Source organism: Anomaloglossus baeobatrachus, chromosome 4 (genome assembly GCF_048569485.1).
Source record: "Anomaloglossus baeobatrachus isolate aAnoBae1 chromosome 4, aAnoBae1.hap1, whole genome shotgun sequence".
Taxonomy (NCBI): Eukaryota; Metazoa; Chordata; class Amphibia; order Anura; family Aromobatidae; genus Anomaloglossus; species Anomaloglossus baeobatrachus.
In genome coordinates this window covers 372,525,709-372,543,032 of record NC_134356.1, presented here as the reverse complement: position 1 = coordinate 372,543,032, position 17,324 = coordinate 372,525,709, and the positions used below count along the sequence as shown (strand labels likewise).

Sequence of the window (17,324 nt, the reverse complement as noted above, 5' to 3'; positions counted from 1 at the left end):
AAATGTATTTTTAATTTTCATAGCTCAACGTTATAAAATTCTGTGAAGCACCTGTGGGACCAAGATGCTCACCATACCTTTACATAAATTCCTTGAGAGGTGTAATTTCCAAAATGGGGTGACTTTTGGGTAAGTTTCCACTATTTAGGCACATTAGGAACTCTACAAAAGTGCAATGGCGTCCTCTATCTCTTTTAGACAATTTTGTGCTCCAAAATTCAAATAGAATTCTTTCCCTTCTGAGCCCTGCCGTTCACCCAAACAGTAGTTTCCCACCATATATATGGGGCATTGGCGTACTGAGGAGAAATTGCAAAAAAAAACGTTGTGAAAATGAAAAAATTAGGGATAAAGCAATTTTTTGGTGGGAAAAAGTAAAATTTTCATTTTTTCCTTCCACATTGCTTTAATTCCTTAATTAACCTTAAGGTTAATAAACTTCTTGAATGTGATGTTGAGCACTTTGAGGGGTGCAGCTTTCAATTCTGTATTTTCTGTTGCACAGAATTTTTTTTTTTTGTAAATTTTGTTGGAAAAATGAGAAAATTGTTTATAAATTATAACCTTGCTAACTCCCTAACAAAAAAAAGTAAAGCAGACATGTGGCAAATGTTATTTAATAATGATTTTATGTAATATAAATTTCTGCGTTAAGGACATAAAAATTCAAAGTTCGAAAATTGCAAAGTTTCCACATTTTTTGTAAAGTTTTTTTATATGTTCATAAATAAACGCCACTGATATCAAGCAAAATTGACCACTAACATGAAATACAATATGTCACGAAAAACAATCTCAGAATCAATGGGATCCATTAAAGCATTCCAGTGTTATTACGGTATAAACAGACGCTTGTCAGAATTGTAAATTTGGCTTGGTCTAGAAGGTGAAAACAGGCAGGGTAAAGAAGGGGTTAATATTGATGTTGAAAATTTACGTTGTGATTTGTGATGAACAAAAATAGAAGAAAAGAAACAAGGAACTCTATAGTGCAAAGAACAGAAAGAGAGTGCAAGGTAGTGACCCCACTTTGGTTAGCTCTGCAGATGCCAGGGGCAACTTTACTTCAGAGTATATATAATCAGCTGCAACTTGCTCTGTTGTAGGATGGACAACTGTAATCTCAGTAGGAAGATTTAGGCTATGTGCACATATTTAGTATTTGTAGCAGAAATGTCTGCAGCAATTAATTTAGTGTTGATAGGAAAAACATTTTAAAATATGTGCATTTTTGATATGATTATTCCCAGTAACTAGACATAGTAAAAATTTTGAAAAAACACTGAAAGAATTGACATGCTGCAAATTTGAAACTTCTTCAAATTGGGAAGGAAAAAAATGTGTGTATGAGATTTCAGAAATCAAATAAGATGATTAAATAAAATTTAAAAAAAGGGCTGTAGATGTAGCACTGTCAATTTAAATAGGGTACAACTTAAGTAATAACTTGTGTACCATTTATTTTTTTCAATACTAATAAATATTCCCTGGTTCACACACTATTTGTATCTGTTTTTGGGTGGCAAATGTGATGCTACCACTAGGGAGCGTACAAACTCAGTGAAGATGGAGTGCTCCTGAGAGAAGTCTAGCGCGAGCCCACTAGAGGTCACTAGCACCAATGCGGGGATGCAAAAGAGTGGTCAGTAAGCCTAAGGTTGGTGCCAGGAAGTCACATCTGTACTGAGGAGCAAGCAAAGCCAGAGTTGGGCACGAGCAGAGGGTTGGAAGGCCAGGAGGTCACGTCAAGAGCCAGAGAGAAGCAAAGCCGAAGTCAGAGTACACACCAGAGTCAAAAGCTGAGCAGACAAGTATGGAGGGGGGAGCAGAAAGGGGATTACAAGCAGAGAGCGGGTACAGAGACAGGGGAAGTCAGACAAGACTGGAAGCAGAAACTATTACTGGCAGCGTGCAGAGAGAAACAACTCGAATAAAAACCAATGTGACCCCTGGAACAAGGCCGGACAGAATACGCTCCTCCCAAATCACCTATCCCCCAGAGGAAACTGACAGAAGGAAAATAAAGACATACGGTGGCTCTGAACAAGCAGAGCCATGAGAGACTCATGACAGCAGTGCTATCCTCAATACTCCCTTTTTTTTTTAAATCTTCCAGCTTTATAGTATTTTATGGCACAAGTTTAAATTATTTATCAACTACGCAACCTGCAACATTTCAATAGGCAACTTTGCCGAATCCTTTGGAACATATTCTATAGAGGCTTTTCACTTCATTATAGAAGTTTCTGATTAACAGCCCTCCTAAAATGCTATTTATACACCTGTTGATATATATGAAAAAGGGCCTTTCAGTGTGGTTAAATTCACATGACAGAACTGCTGTGGATTTTAACCCTTTGGTTAGCCCTTTCACAACCAAGGACATACGTGCTTGTTCGTATATGGCCCTTTAATGAGGGATCACAATCTTTTTCCTGCTCTCCAGTACAATATGGGGCAAAGTTAATAGTGTCATTCAAAAGTACAACTCGTCCTGCTAAAAACAAACCCTCATATGGCTATATTGATGGAAAAATATAAAATGTAAGACTCTTGGAAGAAGGCGAGAAAAAAAACAAAACGAAAATGGAAAATTGGGGGTGAAGGGATTAACAAAAGAATTTCATATTAAATGCATAATGCATAGTTAAAATACTTTGTACTCTCTTTTCAAATCTTTCTGGTGCAGTTCCTTTAACTTTCAGTGCTCTCTTCACTTCTGTATATTGAATGCCTTCTTCTATGTCTAGCCCCGTAGTGACCACCAATAAATATTTTTACTGACCTGAGATATAAGTAACATCCCCTGATGGGTAAAAATGCAGCAGCTGTCAACTGTACATTGCAGCTGACACCTTGCTGCATCAATCACGAACAGTGTTGGCACCAACCATGGCCATTTGACCGCTTAGAAGCTGCTGTCAATAGTGAATATGGCATGTAGATGGTTAACTGTGTGTGGAGGGGGCTCCTCTTTAAACCCAATGGCATCCTGACATGATTGTGGGGGTATTGATGGTTGCCATGACAATTCACGGCCAAATAACGGCCTAAGGTGGGCTTTGCACGCTGCGACATCGGTAACAATGTGTTACTGACGCTGCAGCGATAGTCCCCGCCCCCGTCGCAGGTGCAATCTCTTGTAATTGCTGCCGTAGCGAACATTATCGCTACGCCAGCTTCACATGCACTTACCCGCCCTGCGACGTCGCTCTGGCCGGCGAGCCGCCTCCTTACTAAGCGGGCGGGTGGTGCGGTGTCATAGCGACGTCACACGGCAGGCAGCCACTAGAAGCGGAGGGGCGGAGATGAGCGGGATGTAAACATCCCGCCCACTTCCTTCCGCATAGCCGGCCGGGACGCAGGTAGGAGATGTTCCTCGCTCCAGCGGCTTCACACACAGCGATGTGTGCTGCCTGCTGGAACGAGGAAAAATATCGTACCGTCGCAGCAGCAGCATAATGGAAATGTTGGACCCTACTTCGATCATACGATAACGACGCTTTTGCGCTAGTTAATCATATGAAAAAGGCTTTACACACTACGATGTCGACAGTGACGCCGGTTGTGCGTCACTTTCGATTTGACCCTACCGACATCGCACCTGCGATATCGTAGTGTGCAAAGTACCCCTTAGAGTCTGCTGGCTATAGTGATCAGTTCAGAAGTTAGCAATGTGTAGATGGTAAAAATAACATTTTTCATTCCTGTCATGTCACTTTGCATTTGCAGTTTTGAATATGTTGAGGGGCGCTGTTTTTAAAATGGTATCACTTTTAGGGTTTTTCCCATATAGAGGTTCTCCAAAGTCACTACAAAACTGAATAGGCCCTTAGAAAAACAAGTTTTCTTCATTTCCTTGAAAAAATGAAAAATTACTGCTACAATTTTAAAGCTTCTAACATCCTATCAAAATAAAAGAACATTTTACAGATGGGGCTGATGTAAATCAGACATGAGGTAAATGCTATTTATTAACTATTTTGTGTCATGTGGCTATCTGGATTAACACATTACAAAGATATATTTTACCTGGATTAAAGGAATAATTATTCACAGTTTGAAAATTGACAATTTCTACAAATTAGCAAATGTCTGATATTTTTAGAAATAAACGCAAACCATATTGCCCTAAATTTACCATTATCATAAAATATAATGAAAAAAAAATCTCAAAATCACTGGGCTATGTTGAAACATTGCAGAGTTATTGGCACATAAAGTGACACAACAGATTTGAAAAATTTGATCTCGTCATTAAGGGGCTAGTCTATTAATAGTGTGCTTTTGTAATCTAAGACACTCCTGCTCTGAGCTGGCACATTCGAGGGCAGGGCAGCCTGTGCATAGAGTAATTTGAAATCCATTTTATAGTAATGAGGAGGGGGCTGATAATTGAAGGAATCACACCAGACAGGTTAAAAAGGGATGTACCAGGTGCTTAAATTACGCATTATACCTTTAATGTGAAATTTTGATAGGAAGTTGAAGTCACTACAACACATACCTTTTAATAGGAAACAAATACATTTATTACATATATTATTCAGTCAACATCCATGCTTCATGATGCATGTTCTGAAAAACCTAATTACTCAGCCTTCTTTTTAAAACACAAGCAACAAAGCTGATTTGGACCCTAATTAATTACCATTTCATTCATAACAGTCATATTGGACTCACCAAATCCAAATGCCTTGGATCCACCAATACTTTGAGACGCTTGTATGCTAGTAGATGTGTATAATCCAGTCACTAAAAGGCCATCAAAGTAGGTACTCGTTGAGATAGTCACTGTAAATAAAAAAAAAAATACATATTTATTTTGGCAAGAAAATGGTAAAATTTAGAGTATTAATTTAAACATAAAGAGATTTAATAATTATTTAAACCCCCGATCTATAAAAATAATAAGGGGGCATCCACTGTGGTCATGGTCAAGAGTGTTGAAAAAAAAGGCAAATTGGAAATTTCACACATATCCCCAAAAATGGGCTTGACAAATTTGTTGGTACCTTTGCATAAATTGTGGGTAAACAACTTTGTTTCAAGCATGTGATGCTCATTTAAACTCACTTCTGGCAAATAGCAGGTGTGGGCAATATGACCATCACACCTGAAACCCTATACAAAGGGGAGAAGTTGACTCAATCTTTGCAGTGTGTCTGTGTGTGCCACACTAAGCATAAAGAACAGAAAGAAGAGAAAAGTCTGAGGACTTGAAAACCAAAATTGTTGAAAACTATTAACAATCTCAAGGTTACAAGTCCATCTCCAGAGATCTTGATGTTCCTTTGTCCACAGTATGCAACATAATCAAGAAGTTTACAACCTATGGCACTGTAGTGAATCTGTCTGAACATGGATGGCAGAGAAAAAGTGATGAGAGAATGCAATACAGGATAGTCTGGATGGTGGATAAGCAGTTCCAATCAAGTTCCAAAGATATTCAATCTGTCATGCAAGCTAAGGATGCATGTGTGTCAGCCCAAATTATCCAATGACATTTAAATGAAATGCTATTTCAGGAGACCCAGCAGGACCACACTGCTGACACAGACATAAAAAAAAACTAAACTGCGGTTTGGCAAAATCTGTGTGAGTAAGCCAAAATCCATCTGATAAAGACTCTTGTAGACAGATGAGACCAGATAAAGCTTTTTGGTAAAGAACATCACTCTACTGTTTACTGAAACCAGCATGAGGCCTACAAAGAAAACAACACAGTACCTATAGTCAAATATGGTGAAGGTTCAAAGATGTTTTGGGGTTGTTTTGCTGCCTCTGGCATTGGTTGCCTTGACTCTGCAAAGCATCATGAAATCTGAATATTATCAAAGGATTTTGGGTCACGAGGTAGTGTCCAATGTCACAAAGTTGTGTTTGCATCTTAGGTGATGGGTCTACCAGCAGGACAATGACCAAAAACATACTTCAAGAAGCACCCAGAAATGGATGAAAAAAAAGTGCTGATGTGGCTAGCAATGGGTCCGGATCTAAAATATAATTGAACATCTGTAGAGATGTTAAAGTTGGTGAAGCCACAAATATTAAGTTGAGGGTACCAACCATTTCGGCAGGCCCATTTTGGGTGGTTTTGTGTAAAATTTTGTCTAATTTGCCTTCTTTTCTATGTTTTTTTGTGTTCTTCCAATACACACAAAGGAAAAAACATGCATAACAAAACATGTAATTGCAATAATTATTTGGGAGAAATTCTTCATTTTCTGGAACAATTTTAAGGGAGCCAACACTTTCGGCTATGCCTGTATATCACGAGGAAAAAAAATTCACCATCAGAAGAAAACTTTTTTATGCGTAATGTTTTCACTGTAAGGCCATGTGCACACGTTGAGTATTTATTAAGCTTCTTTACCTCATTATTTGTAAGCCAAAACCAGTAGTGGAACAATCAGAAGAAAAGTATAATACAAACACTTGCACCACTTCTGCATTTTTTACCCACTCCTAGTTTTGGTTTACAAAGCCTGAGGTAAAACAAACCCTCACCAAATACTCAACATGTGCATGTAGGTTAATAGTGAGCTTGTTAAATTCTCTGCTCTATTATGTTGTGGTTGATTACATCCCATGCACATTAATGCAATTCATTATAGCTTTCTGGAAAAATACAATAGTAATTATTTATATAACATTTCTTGAATTGGGTATCTTATTATCTTATTAGTCTTAAAAACAATCAATACTAGAAACCACAATATAAGGTGCCAGTTCCTCAAAAATGAAACAAATGTAAATATAGTCATCAAGTGATAAAAATATATGCAGACATATCTCCCAATCCTGGCCCCGCACAGATGGTACACCCCTCCTTATCACCTACTAGTAACTACCGCAACCTCTCAAATATAAAATCTATTACCCTCACACCCACTCTGCCGCTCCCTTTCTCTGGAGCACTCTGGAATGCCCGTTCTGTCTGTAATAAACTGCATGTCATTCACGATCTCTTTACCTCTAGCAATCTATCCTTTCTGGGCCTCACTGAAACATAGCTAACCTCCTCCAACACTGCCTCCCCTGCTGCAATGTGCTACAGCGGCCTGCACTTCCCCCACACTCCTCACCCTGGCAATAGGCAGGGTGGAGGAGTGGGTCTCCTAACAACAGCAGCTTTAACCCAATACTACCTCTACCTTCCCATGTCCTGCCTTCCTTTGAAGTGCACTCTGTCCGCATCTATTCTCCCTCCAACCTCCAAGTGGCCGTCATATACAGACCCCCGGGCCCTACCACTGCCTTTATCGACCAGTTCTCTGCCTAGCTTCCACACTTTCTCTCTGCTGACATTCCCACTATCATCATGAGTTGACTTCAACATCCCCACTGACACCCGCCAGTCGGCAGCCTCCAAACTCCTCTCCCTCGCTTCGTCTTTTGGTCTAACTCAGTAGTCCGCCTCTGCCACCCATAAAGATAGACACACACTAGACCTTCTCTTCACTCGTCTCTGTTCCCTATCTGACCACCACCTACTGACCTTTTCAGCCCAGTCCTCCTCATCTGCCCCCCCGTTCAGCACCTAGCATTCCCCCGCAGAAACCTTGCACATCTAAACATGCAAACCCTCTCTGACTGTATGCTACCGCTATCCTCCATATCGTCACTCCACGACACAAACAGTGCCACCACTTTCTACAACACCACTCTCACATCAGCTATTGATTCAGTCGCTCCCCTTGTGCATGACAGAGTGACACAAATCAATAGACAGCCCTGGCACAACAGCCTCACTAAAAAACTACGGCGTCTAGAGATGCCGAGCAGCGGTGGAAGAAAACGCACTTCTAGGAAGATTTCACCACATTCAAAAATGCAATTTACACATTTCAATTGGCCCTCACCTCTGCTAAACAGGATTACTTCGGAACCCTCATATCCTCTTTAACACACAACTCCAGTTATTTAATACTTTCAAATTCCTCCTTCTCACACCACTGCCCCCTCCAACTTCCCTCATTTCCGCAGAAGACTTTGCCACTTATTTCAAAGACAAAAATCGACCAAACCAGGCAAGTCTTTTCTGCTCAACCACCACAACCCCTTCATATAACAGACCACTGCCCCTCCCCCATAAACTTCCTCCCCACCATCACCGAAGGAGAGCTTGCACGTCTTCTCTCAAAAGCGCACCTCACCACCTGTGCTCTTGACCCCATCCCATCCCACCTCCTCACCACTATCCTTATTTCAGCCTTAACCCATCTTTTCAACCTATCTTTAATGACTGGTACCTTCCCTTCTGCCTCTAAACACGCAACAGTCACACCAATCCTAAAGAAACCTTCTGTCGATCTAACCTCCTCTACCAGCTATCGGCCCATATCACTACTCCCGTTCACCTCAAAACTCCTGGAACAGCATGTTCATGCTGAACTTTCCTCCCACCTCTCATCTAACTCTCTTTGTCAATCTACAGTCCGACTTCCGTCCACATCATTGTACCGAAACTGCCCTGTCTATTACTTACTGCCAAAGCTAACAATCACTTCTCTATACTCCTACTTCTAGACCTGCCCTCAGCCTTTGACACTGTTGACCACTCCCTCCTATTACGGATCCTCTCTTCCCTTGGTGTGAGAGACCTCGCCCTCTCTGACCTCTTCATACCTTTCAAACCGCACTTTTAGTGTCTCCCACTCCCGCACAACCTTTTCATCCTGCCCTCTCTGTTGGCGTCCCTCAAGGCTCTGTCCTGGGACCCTTACTTTTTTCTATCTATATATATATTTGGCCTGGGACAAGTCATAAAGTCCCATGGCTTTCAGTACCACCTATACGCTGATGACACTCAGATCTACCTCTCTGGCCCAGATGTCACATCTCTGCTGTCCAGAATCCTGGAGTGTCTATCTGCTATATCCTCCTTCTCCTCTCGCTTCCTAAAGCTCAATATGGACAAAACTGAACTAATCATCTTTCCTCCATCTCACCTACACTCTCTATCTGATCCATCTATTAAAATAAACATCACGCTTTCTCGAGTACCCAAAGTTTGGTGCCTCAGAGTGACCTTCGACTCTGCCTTGTCCTTCATACCATACATCCAATCCCTCACCACCTCCTGCCGTCTTCAACTCAATAATATTTCCAGAATCTGTCCTTTCCTCAATTCTCAATCTACGAAATTCCTAGTGCATGCCCTCAATCTCCCGCCTCGATTACTGCAACATCCTCCTCTGTGGCCTCCCTACTAACATGCTCGCCCCTCTCCAGCCTATCCTTAATTCTGCTACCCGAGTGATCCACCTCTCTCCTCAATACCACCCCGCTTCTCCTCCCTGCAAGTCCACCCACTGGCTTCCACTGTTCCACTGTATCCAATTCAAACTACTAACACTGACCTACAAAGCCATCCCTAATCTGTCTCCTTCGTATATGTCTGAACTAATCTCTCGCTACACTCCAAAACAATCTCCGGTTCTCCCAAGATCTCCTTCTCTCCTCTTCTCTCATTCGCTCCTCATGCAACCGCCTCCAAGACTTCTCCCGAGCATGCCCTGTCTTCAGGAATTCGCTTCAACACGTTAGACTATCTGCTACACTTGCAAGCTTGAAACGGAACTTGAAAACTCATCTGTTCAGAAATGCCTATAATCTACAATGACCTCACTGCCTCACCACCGTGCGAAGCTGCCGCCTCACCACCGTGTGGAGCTGCCACCTCACCACCATGCGGTGCTGCCGCCTCACCACCGTGCGAAGTTGCCGCCTCACCACCATGCGGAGCTGCCGCCTCACCACCAGGCGGAGCTGCCACCTCACCACCGTGCGGTGCTGCCGCCTCACCACCGTGCGGAGCTGCCACCTCACCACCATGCGGAGCTGCCACCTCACCACCGTGCGGAGCTGCCGCCTCACCACCGTGCGGAGCTGCCTCCTCAATACAGTGCGGAGCTGCCACCCAACCTACACCCCACCTACTGTCTGCTCCTCAAAATCCCATAGAATGTAAGCCCACAAGGGCAGGGTCCTCTTCCATATGTACCAGTCTGTCTACTGTAACTTGTATATATATTGTATGCAACCCCTTCTAATGTACAGCACCATGGAATCAATGGTGCTCTATAAATAATAAATAATAATAATAATAATAATAATAATAATAATACAGACAACTGATCCAGGTATCCATGCTTGTTTCCTCTGATTTAACACTACTTGTCTGAGCTAAATGTACAAATAGCTTTTTTTTTTTTATCTAACTGTATCATAACTTTGTAACACTATCATTTTACAATAGTTACTACAAAATTTTCATCAAATACAGTTTGGCCCAGAAAAATTTGATCAGTGAAAATCTGGGTATTTTAGCTTGATGTGACCACTTATGTTTGTGGCCTCATCATTCATTACTGTTACATGCACATTGTACATTTTTGGATATGGTATTCCAGTTTTTTATATGTGGAATATTTACTGCTTATTTTCAAATATTAAAGACCATAAGAGATTAAACAAAGAGGAAAATTATATCATAGATCTATTAATCAAAAACCTATAAAACAATTACCTTTATTAGATAAGATTAAAACTAGAATATTTAAAACCATACTGTAGCACTAGCTACTATAGTTATAGTTCAGACAAATGTCATGTGAGGGTGAACAACACAGGCTAACAAACTGGTGAAGGGATAGTGGGTTGTGTAAGCGAGCAGCCCTATCTAATTGATAAAGGCTGTAAAAAAATGGAGAATGGGTAGGATAGGTCTAAATATCCCGAACTTTTTCCAACCTAACAGCGGATGTACACCCTACTTTTTTGGGTGCCCCCATCTATCCCTGATTAGCCAATTCTGCCATAAACAATGGCCACCATCACCCAAAAACGTGCAAAAAAAAGTGCGCTGCCGTGCCACTATATTGGCGCCCCTAAGTGGTACGATCCTCACTATTAGATCATGTCACAGTTTGCCTCACATGTCTGCTGATCAGATCCGCAGAGATGTGCAGAGATTACCGTGGACTCGCGGTAATGGGACAGATACAGCCAAGGACTTACCCGTACGTCCTTGGTTATGAAGGGTTAAATCAAATGCAGCAACATGGATTAGACAGCTGGGTCTGGTGGTTTTACTGTCCTTTGTAAGTGGAGCCTGCTATTTTTGTTAGCTATGCACTATGCACCTTTGAATCTATTTATTTCACACTTGCTATTCTACCTTATGTAGCATTTGCTATTCAACGCATTGCACTATGCACTTTGGTCTTGTGGTTTTTTAGCACTAGCTATATATGCTTATACAGGATTTATGGTTTAATTTATACACTCACCTGTTACAACTAAAGTAATATACAGTACAGACCAAAAGTTTGGACACACCTTCTCCTCTCTAGAACAACTATTAAGAGGAGACTTTGTGCAGCAGGCCTTCATGGTAAAATACCTGCTAGGAAACCACTGCTAAAGACAGGCAACAAGTAGAAGAGACTTGTTTGGGCTAAAGAACACAAGGAATGGACATTAGACCAGTGGAAATCTGTGCTTTGGTCTGATGAGTCCAAATTTGAGATCTTTGTATCCAACCACTGTGTCTTTGTAGAAAAGGTGAACGGATGGACTCTACATGGCTGGTTCCCACCGTTAAGCATGGAGGAGGAGGTGTGATGGTGTGGGGGTGCTTTGCTTTTGACACTGTTGAGGATTTATTCAAAATTGAAGGCCTACTGAACCAGCATGGCTACCACAGCATCTTGCAGCTGCGTGCTATTCCATCCGGTTTGCGTTTAGTTGGACCATCATTTATTTTTCAACAGGACAATGACCCCAAACAATAATGCAAAGAAGTACAATATTCTGCAATGGCCTAGTCAATTACCAGATTCTACCCCATTGAGCATGCATTTCACATGCTTAAGACAAAACTAAATGCAGAAAGACCCACAAACAGGCAACCAAGCTCCAACATATCATTGATCCCATCAAGATGAATATGTCAGCTCTAGTGGACTTGTTTCAAATTCCTCCAGGGAGAACTTTCATATTGGATTCTGATAGATAGATAGTAAGTCTTATTATGGGGTCACGCTTGTAAAATTCAACTCATCAAATGAAATTACTGGTGGCCATCAATGCGGAGGGACATTCTGGAATTTGTCTCTGCTTCCTCTTCATGTGCTTGGAATGAGACTCCCAAGCATTCACCATCTGGATTGCTTCTTCCACTTAACATTCCTACGGTTCCCTGGTAGCATACAGCTATGAATTTTAGTACAGAACTTCCGGGGTCCTCTGGGTGCTTCATCATCTGGATGGTGGTAGACTGCTTCTCGAAGATGGCATACTTTAATCCCCTGCCTAGCCTTCCATCAGCATCTCCACTGCTAGCAATGTCATTCATGCAGCATATCTTCCAAATTTATGGGTTCCCTCTTCACATCGTGTCTGACATGGACATCCAGTTCGTGTTTACTTTCTGAAGAGCAACTTGTAGAATTCTAAATGTGTTCTTGGATTTATTATCTGCATACCACCCATAGTCCAACAGCCAGTTGTAGCAGATTAACCAGAGTGACAAATTTTCCACAACATTGCACAAATGTGCACAACAACTGGGTCAAGCTATTGTCATGGGCGGAATTCTCGTACCATAATCAGGTAAGCGAGGCGTCAGTGAAGTTGCCTATCTTTATCGTCTATGGCCAACAGCACAAAATCCCTCTTCCTGTGTCAACCACTTCTTTCTTTCTATGAGGTAAAATATTTTTTAAAAACAGGCAGGGAAATGCTTTACCTCACAAAAAAAAAAAAAAATCAGATGTGATTCCAGGCTGTGCTATCTGTATACTCTTGATTCTTCCCCGGCCCTTGAGATGTGGTATGAACAGACCATTTTCCTGTATGGTCAGACACTGCCATTACGTAGTACATCTCATGGGAACATTTATAAGTTTATCTCAGCATAGAAACATCTTTTTTAAACATATCCAATTGTATAAATTATTATTCTAAGATCTTTTTGACAAAATTAGCTTTGAAATTAACTTTGTTAGGAGGGAAACTTTTCATAGCCAAGATATTCTTTACTTCAAAGACATTTTCAGAGCACACCAAAAGATCCTCAAAAGCTAGACATCGTGCCACGATCCAAAGAAATACAGAAACAAAGCAATTGAGATTTATCAGTCCATAAAAGGTTATAAAGCCATTTGTAAAGCTTTGGGACTCCAGTAAACTACAGTAAGAGCCATCATTCACACAATGGAAAAAAGATGGAACAATGGTAAACCTTCCCAGGATTGGCTGGCAAACCAAAATTACCCCAAAAGCGCAGTGATGACTCATTAAAGAGGTCACAAGACTGTGCAACATCCAAAGAACTGCAGGCCTCACTTGCCTCAGGTATGGTCAGTGCCATTGACTCCATCATAAGAAAGAGAATGGGCAAAAATTGGCTGGATAGTATAGTTTCAAGACCAAAACTACTGCTGAGCAGAAAGAACATAAAGGTTTGTCTCAGTTTTGACAAAAAATATCTTCATGATCCAACACTTTTCGGAGAATACTCTTTGGACTGACACAAAAGTGGAACTTTTTGGAAGATGTATGTCCCAATACATCTGGCATACAAAAAGCACAGCATTTCAGAAACAGAACCTCACACCAACAGTAAAATATGGTATTGGTAGTGTAATGGTCTGGGGCTGTTCTGCTGCTTCAGGACCTGGAAGACTTGATGTGGTAAATAGAAACATGAATTATGCTGTCTCCCAAAAAATCTTGAAGGAGAAAATCCGGCCATCTGTTCATGACCTGAAGCTGAAGGCCACTTGGGTTATGCATCAGGACAATGATCCAAAACACATCAGCAAGTCCACCTCTGAATGCCTTAAGAAAAACAAAATGTAGACTTTGGAGTGGCCTAGTCAAAGTCCTGACCTTAATCTGAGATGCTGTGGCATGACCTTAAAAAGTCTGAATAAGGCTGAATTACAACAAATTTGCAAAGATGAGTGGCCCAAAATTCCTCAAGAGTGCTGTAAAAGACTCAGAGTTATCACAAACGCTTGATTGCAGTTGTTGCTGCCAATTGTGGCTCAAACAGTTATTAGGTTTAGGGGGCAATCACTTTTTCACACAGGGCCCTATAGGTTTGGATTTCTTTTTCCCTTAATAATAAAGACCTTCATTTATGAACAGCATTTTGTGCTTACTTGTGTTAGATTTGTCTAATATTTAAATTGTTTGGTGATCTGAACCAAATGACACCATCTGCAAGGAGTTTGTATGTTCTCCCTGTGTTTGCGTGGGTTTCCTCCCACACTCCAAAGACATACAGATAGGGACTCTAGATTGTGAGCCCCAATGGGGACAGTGTTGCCAATGTATGTAAAGCGCTGTGGAATTAATAGCGCTGTATAAATGAATAAAATTATTATTATTATTATTAATTATACAAAAAAAAAAAAAAAAGAACTCAGGAAGGGGGAAAACACTTTCACACCACTAAGTGCGAGCTACCAGAAATGCTACTGCAATCAGGAACTGGAGTAGCATTTCTGGTAACAAATCACTTTTAATGAAATGGATGGGCGAACGTGGCCACATGACCTGCCAACTCAGTTGCTCTTTAGCTCCTCTCCAGCTCTGTACATTTGTTTTACAACTGTTATACGTTAAAAACATTTACAAAATATATAATTGTGTCATTAAATTCCGAGACCCACAACATTTTATCTTTCCAACAATGGAGCCATGACAGGGCCCAGAAGCTGCTTTTTGGCACTGCTGAGGCTCTCCAAATGCAAAATGGCATCCGCAATCTGTTTCAGCAAAAATTGTCAAGTGGTGCTCTCTCCCTTCCATGCACTGCCGTGTACCCAAACAGTAGTTTCTAACCATATGTGGGGGTTTGGCAAAACTAATGAGAAAAATGGATCCCACCAATCTATTGTGCAATATGAGAGATTTGGGGTAAAGCAACATTTTCATGGAAAAAAAAAACACTGATTTAACTTTTACAGCACAATTTAATAAAATTATGTGAAGCACCTGCGGGTTCACGATGCTCATTGCACCCGAATATTAATTTCAGTGTTTCTAAAATAGGGTAACGTGTTTGAGGTTTCTGCCATTTTGGCACCTCGAAGGTTCTGCAAATGTGATATAGCGCTGACAATCATTTATAGCCAAATTTGTGCTGCAAAAATCAAATCTTTTTTATTGAAGCCCTGTCATAAGCTCAAATAAGTAGTTTCTGACCATATATGGAGTATCAATGTGTTGAAGAGAAATCGTACAATAATTTGTGCCTGTTTTCTCCTTTTACCCTTGTGAAAATTAAAAATTTGGGGTTACAGCAAAATGTCTGTAAAAAACCATACAATTATTTTTTTTGCTTCCATTTTTCATACACTTCTGTGAAGCACCTGAAAAGTTAAACCATCTGAATGCAATTTTGAATACACTAAAAGTGCAGTTTTTAAATGGGGTCTTGTTTCCAGGTTTTCTGATAAATATTCGCTTCAAAGTCACTTTAAAAGTAAAGTGTTCTGTAAAAATATAGACTTTTTAAATTTCGTTAAAAATTGCTGATAAACCTTTAATGTGATTTAACAAATAATGCTGATGTAAAATAGACATTTGGTAATTCTTATTTATGAACTATTTTGTGTAGTATGACTATCTCTTATAAAAGGCATACAAATTTAAGGTTTAAAAACCGCTAATTTCTATAAATGTTTGTCAAACTTTTGATGTTCATAAATAAATTAAAATCATAGAAACCTACATTCACCACTAACAAAGTACAATGTGTCATCAAAGAAAAAAAAACAAAAAAAAACCCAACTATTTCAGTATCACTAAAATCTGAAGGATCGTTCCAGAATTATTACTAAATAAAATAAGTTGAAAGATTTGGCCTCGTCAGGAGTATGCAAACAGGTATCAGCAATGACGGATTAAGCAAACCTATATACTAAATTAACAAATCTAAAAAGAAAATAAGAAAATCATGAGTGTGTAATTTCCGGGTCATGGGGTCAGAAAATATCCACAAGTGCTCTCAAGAATAGAGATGAGCGAACCGGTCCCGGTTCGGCTCGAGGTCGGTTCGCCGAACGGAGGTCCCGTTCGAGTTCGGTTCGTCGAACGTTCGACGAACCGAACTCGAACTGCATAGGAAACAATGGCAGGCATTCACAAACACATAAAAACACCTAGAAAACACCCTCAAAGGTGTCCAAAAGGTGACAAACAACTCACAACACAACACAAACACATGGGAAAGTGACAAGGACATATACTCATGCGAAAACAAAAGAGCAGGACAAGGAAAAAGTGGAGGACACACAGATATAGGCATGGCACGCCCTTCTAAAATCATGTAAAACACCGGAAGGTGACTCCAAGCGGAGTATCCCTTTTTTCCAAAAATTGGGGCCCACACACACCCACCCATTCAGTGGCAGCACTTGTGCCCTAGTTATACACTTCACAGCTAGATTTGCATCAAGCACATTCAAAAATAAGCCATACTTAACCGTCCCCAGGATTACTCCGGGGTAGGTAGCAAAGTCTTTCCTGATCCCAGCTCTGTTCATCTTGGATCATTTATAAAAAACACAGCAAGCAAGGGTTACTCCAAGCGGAGTCTCCCTTTTTTCCAAAAATTGGGCCCCACACACACCCACCCCTTCAGTGGCAGCAGTTGTGCCCCAGTTGTACACTTCACAGCTAGATTTGCATCAAGCACATTCAAAAATATGCCATAATTAACCGTCCCCAGGATGAGACCGGGGTAGGTAGCAAAGTCTTTCCTGAACCCAGCTCTGTTCATCTTGGCTTCTTTTAAAAACAATGTAAGCAAGGGTTACTCCAAGCGGAGTCTCCCTTTTTTCCAAAAATTGGGCCCCACACACCCACCCCTTCAGTGGCAGCACTTGTGCCCCAGTTGTACAATTCACAGCTAGATTTGCATCAAGCACATTCAAAAATACGCTATTCTTAACCGTCCCCAGGATGACACCGGGGTAGGTAGCAAAGTCTTTGCAAAACCATGACTTGTTCATCTTGGCTTCTTTTAAAAAACACAGCAAGCAAGGGTTACTCCAAGCGGAGTCTCCCTTTTTTCCAAAAATTGGGCCCCACACACACCCACCCATTCAGTGGCAGCACTTGTGCCCCAGTTGTACACTTCACAGCTAGATTTGCATCAAGCACATTAAAAAATACGCCATAATTAACCGTCCCCAGGATGACTCCGGGGTAGGTAGCAAAGTCTTTGATGAACCATGACTTGTTCATCTTGGCTTCTTTTAAAAAACACAGCAAGCAAGGGTTACTCCAAGCAGAGTCTC

At 40.9% G+C, this 17,324-nt stretch overlaps 1 protein-coding gene across 4 annotated transcripts in view; it reads right to left on the bottom strand.

Annotated features, from left to right (window-relative positions):
• Positions 1-17,324, bottom strand: part of RELN (reelin) — a 906,715-nt gene that overhangs the window by 775,170 nt on the left and 114,221 nt on the right. For all 4 annotated transcript variants that reach the window (XM_075345182.1, XM_075345183.1, XM_075345181.1 and 1 more), the window contains one exon: positions 4,684-4,794. In XM_075345182.1, the coding sequence (XP_075201297.1) occupies positions 4,684-4,794 (111 nt within the window). The remainder of the gene's footprint in view (positions 1-4,683; positions 4,795-17,324) is intronic.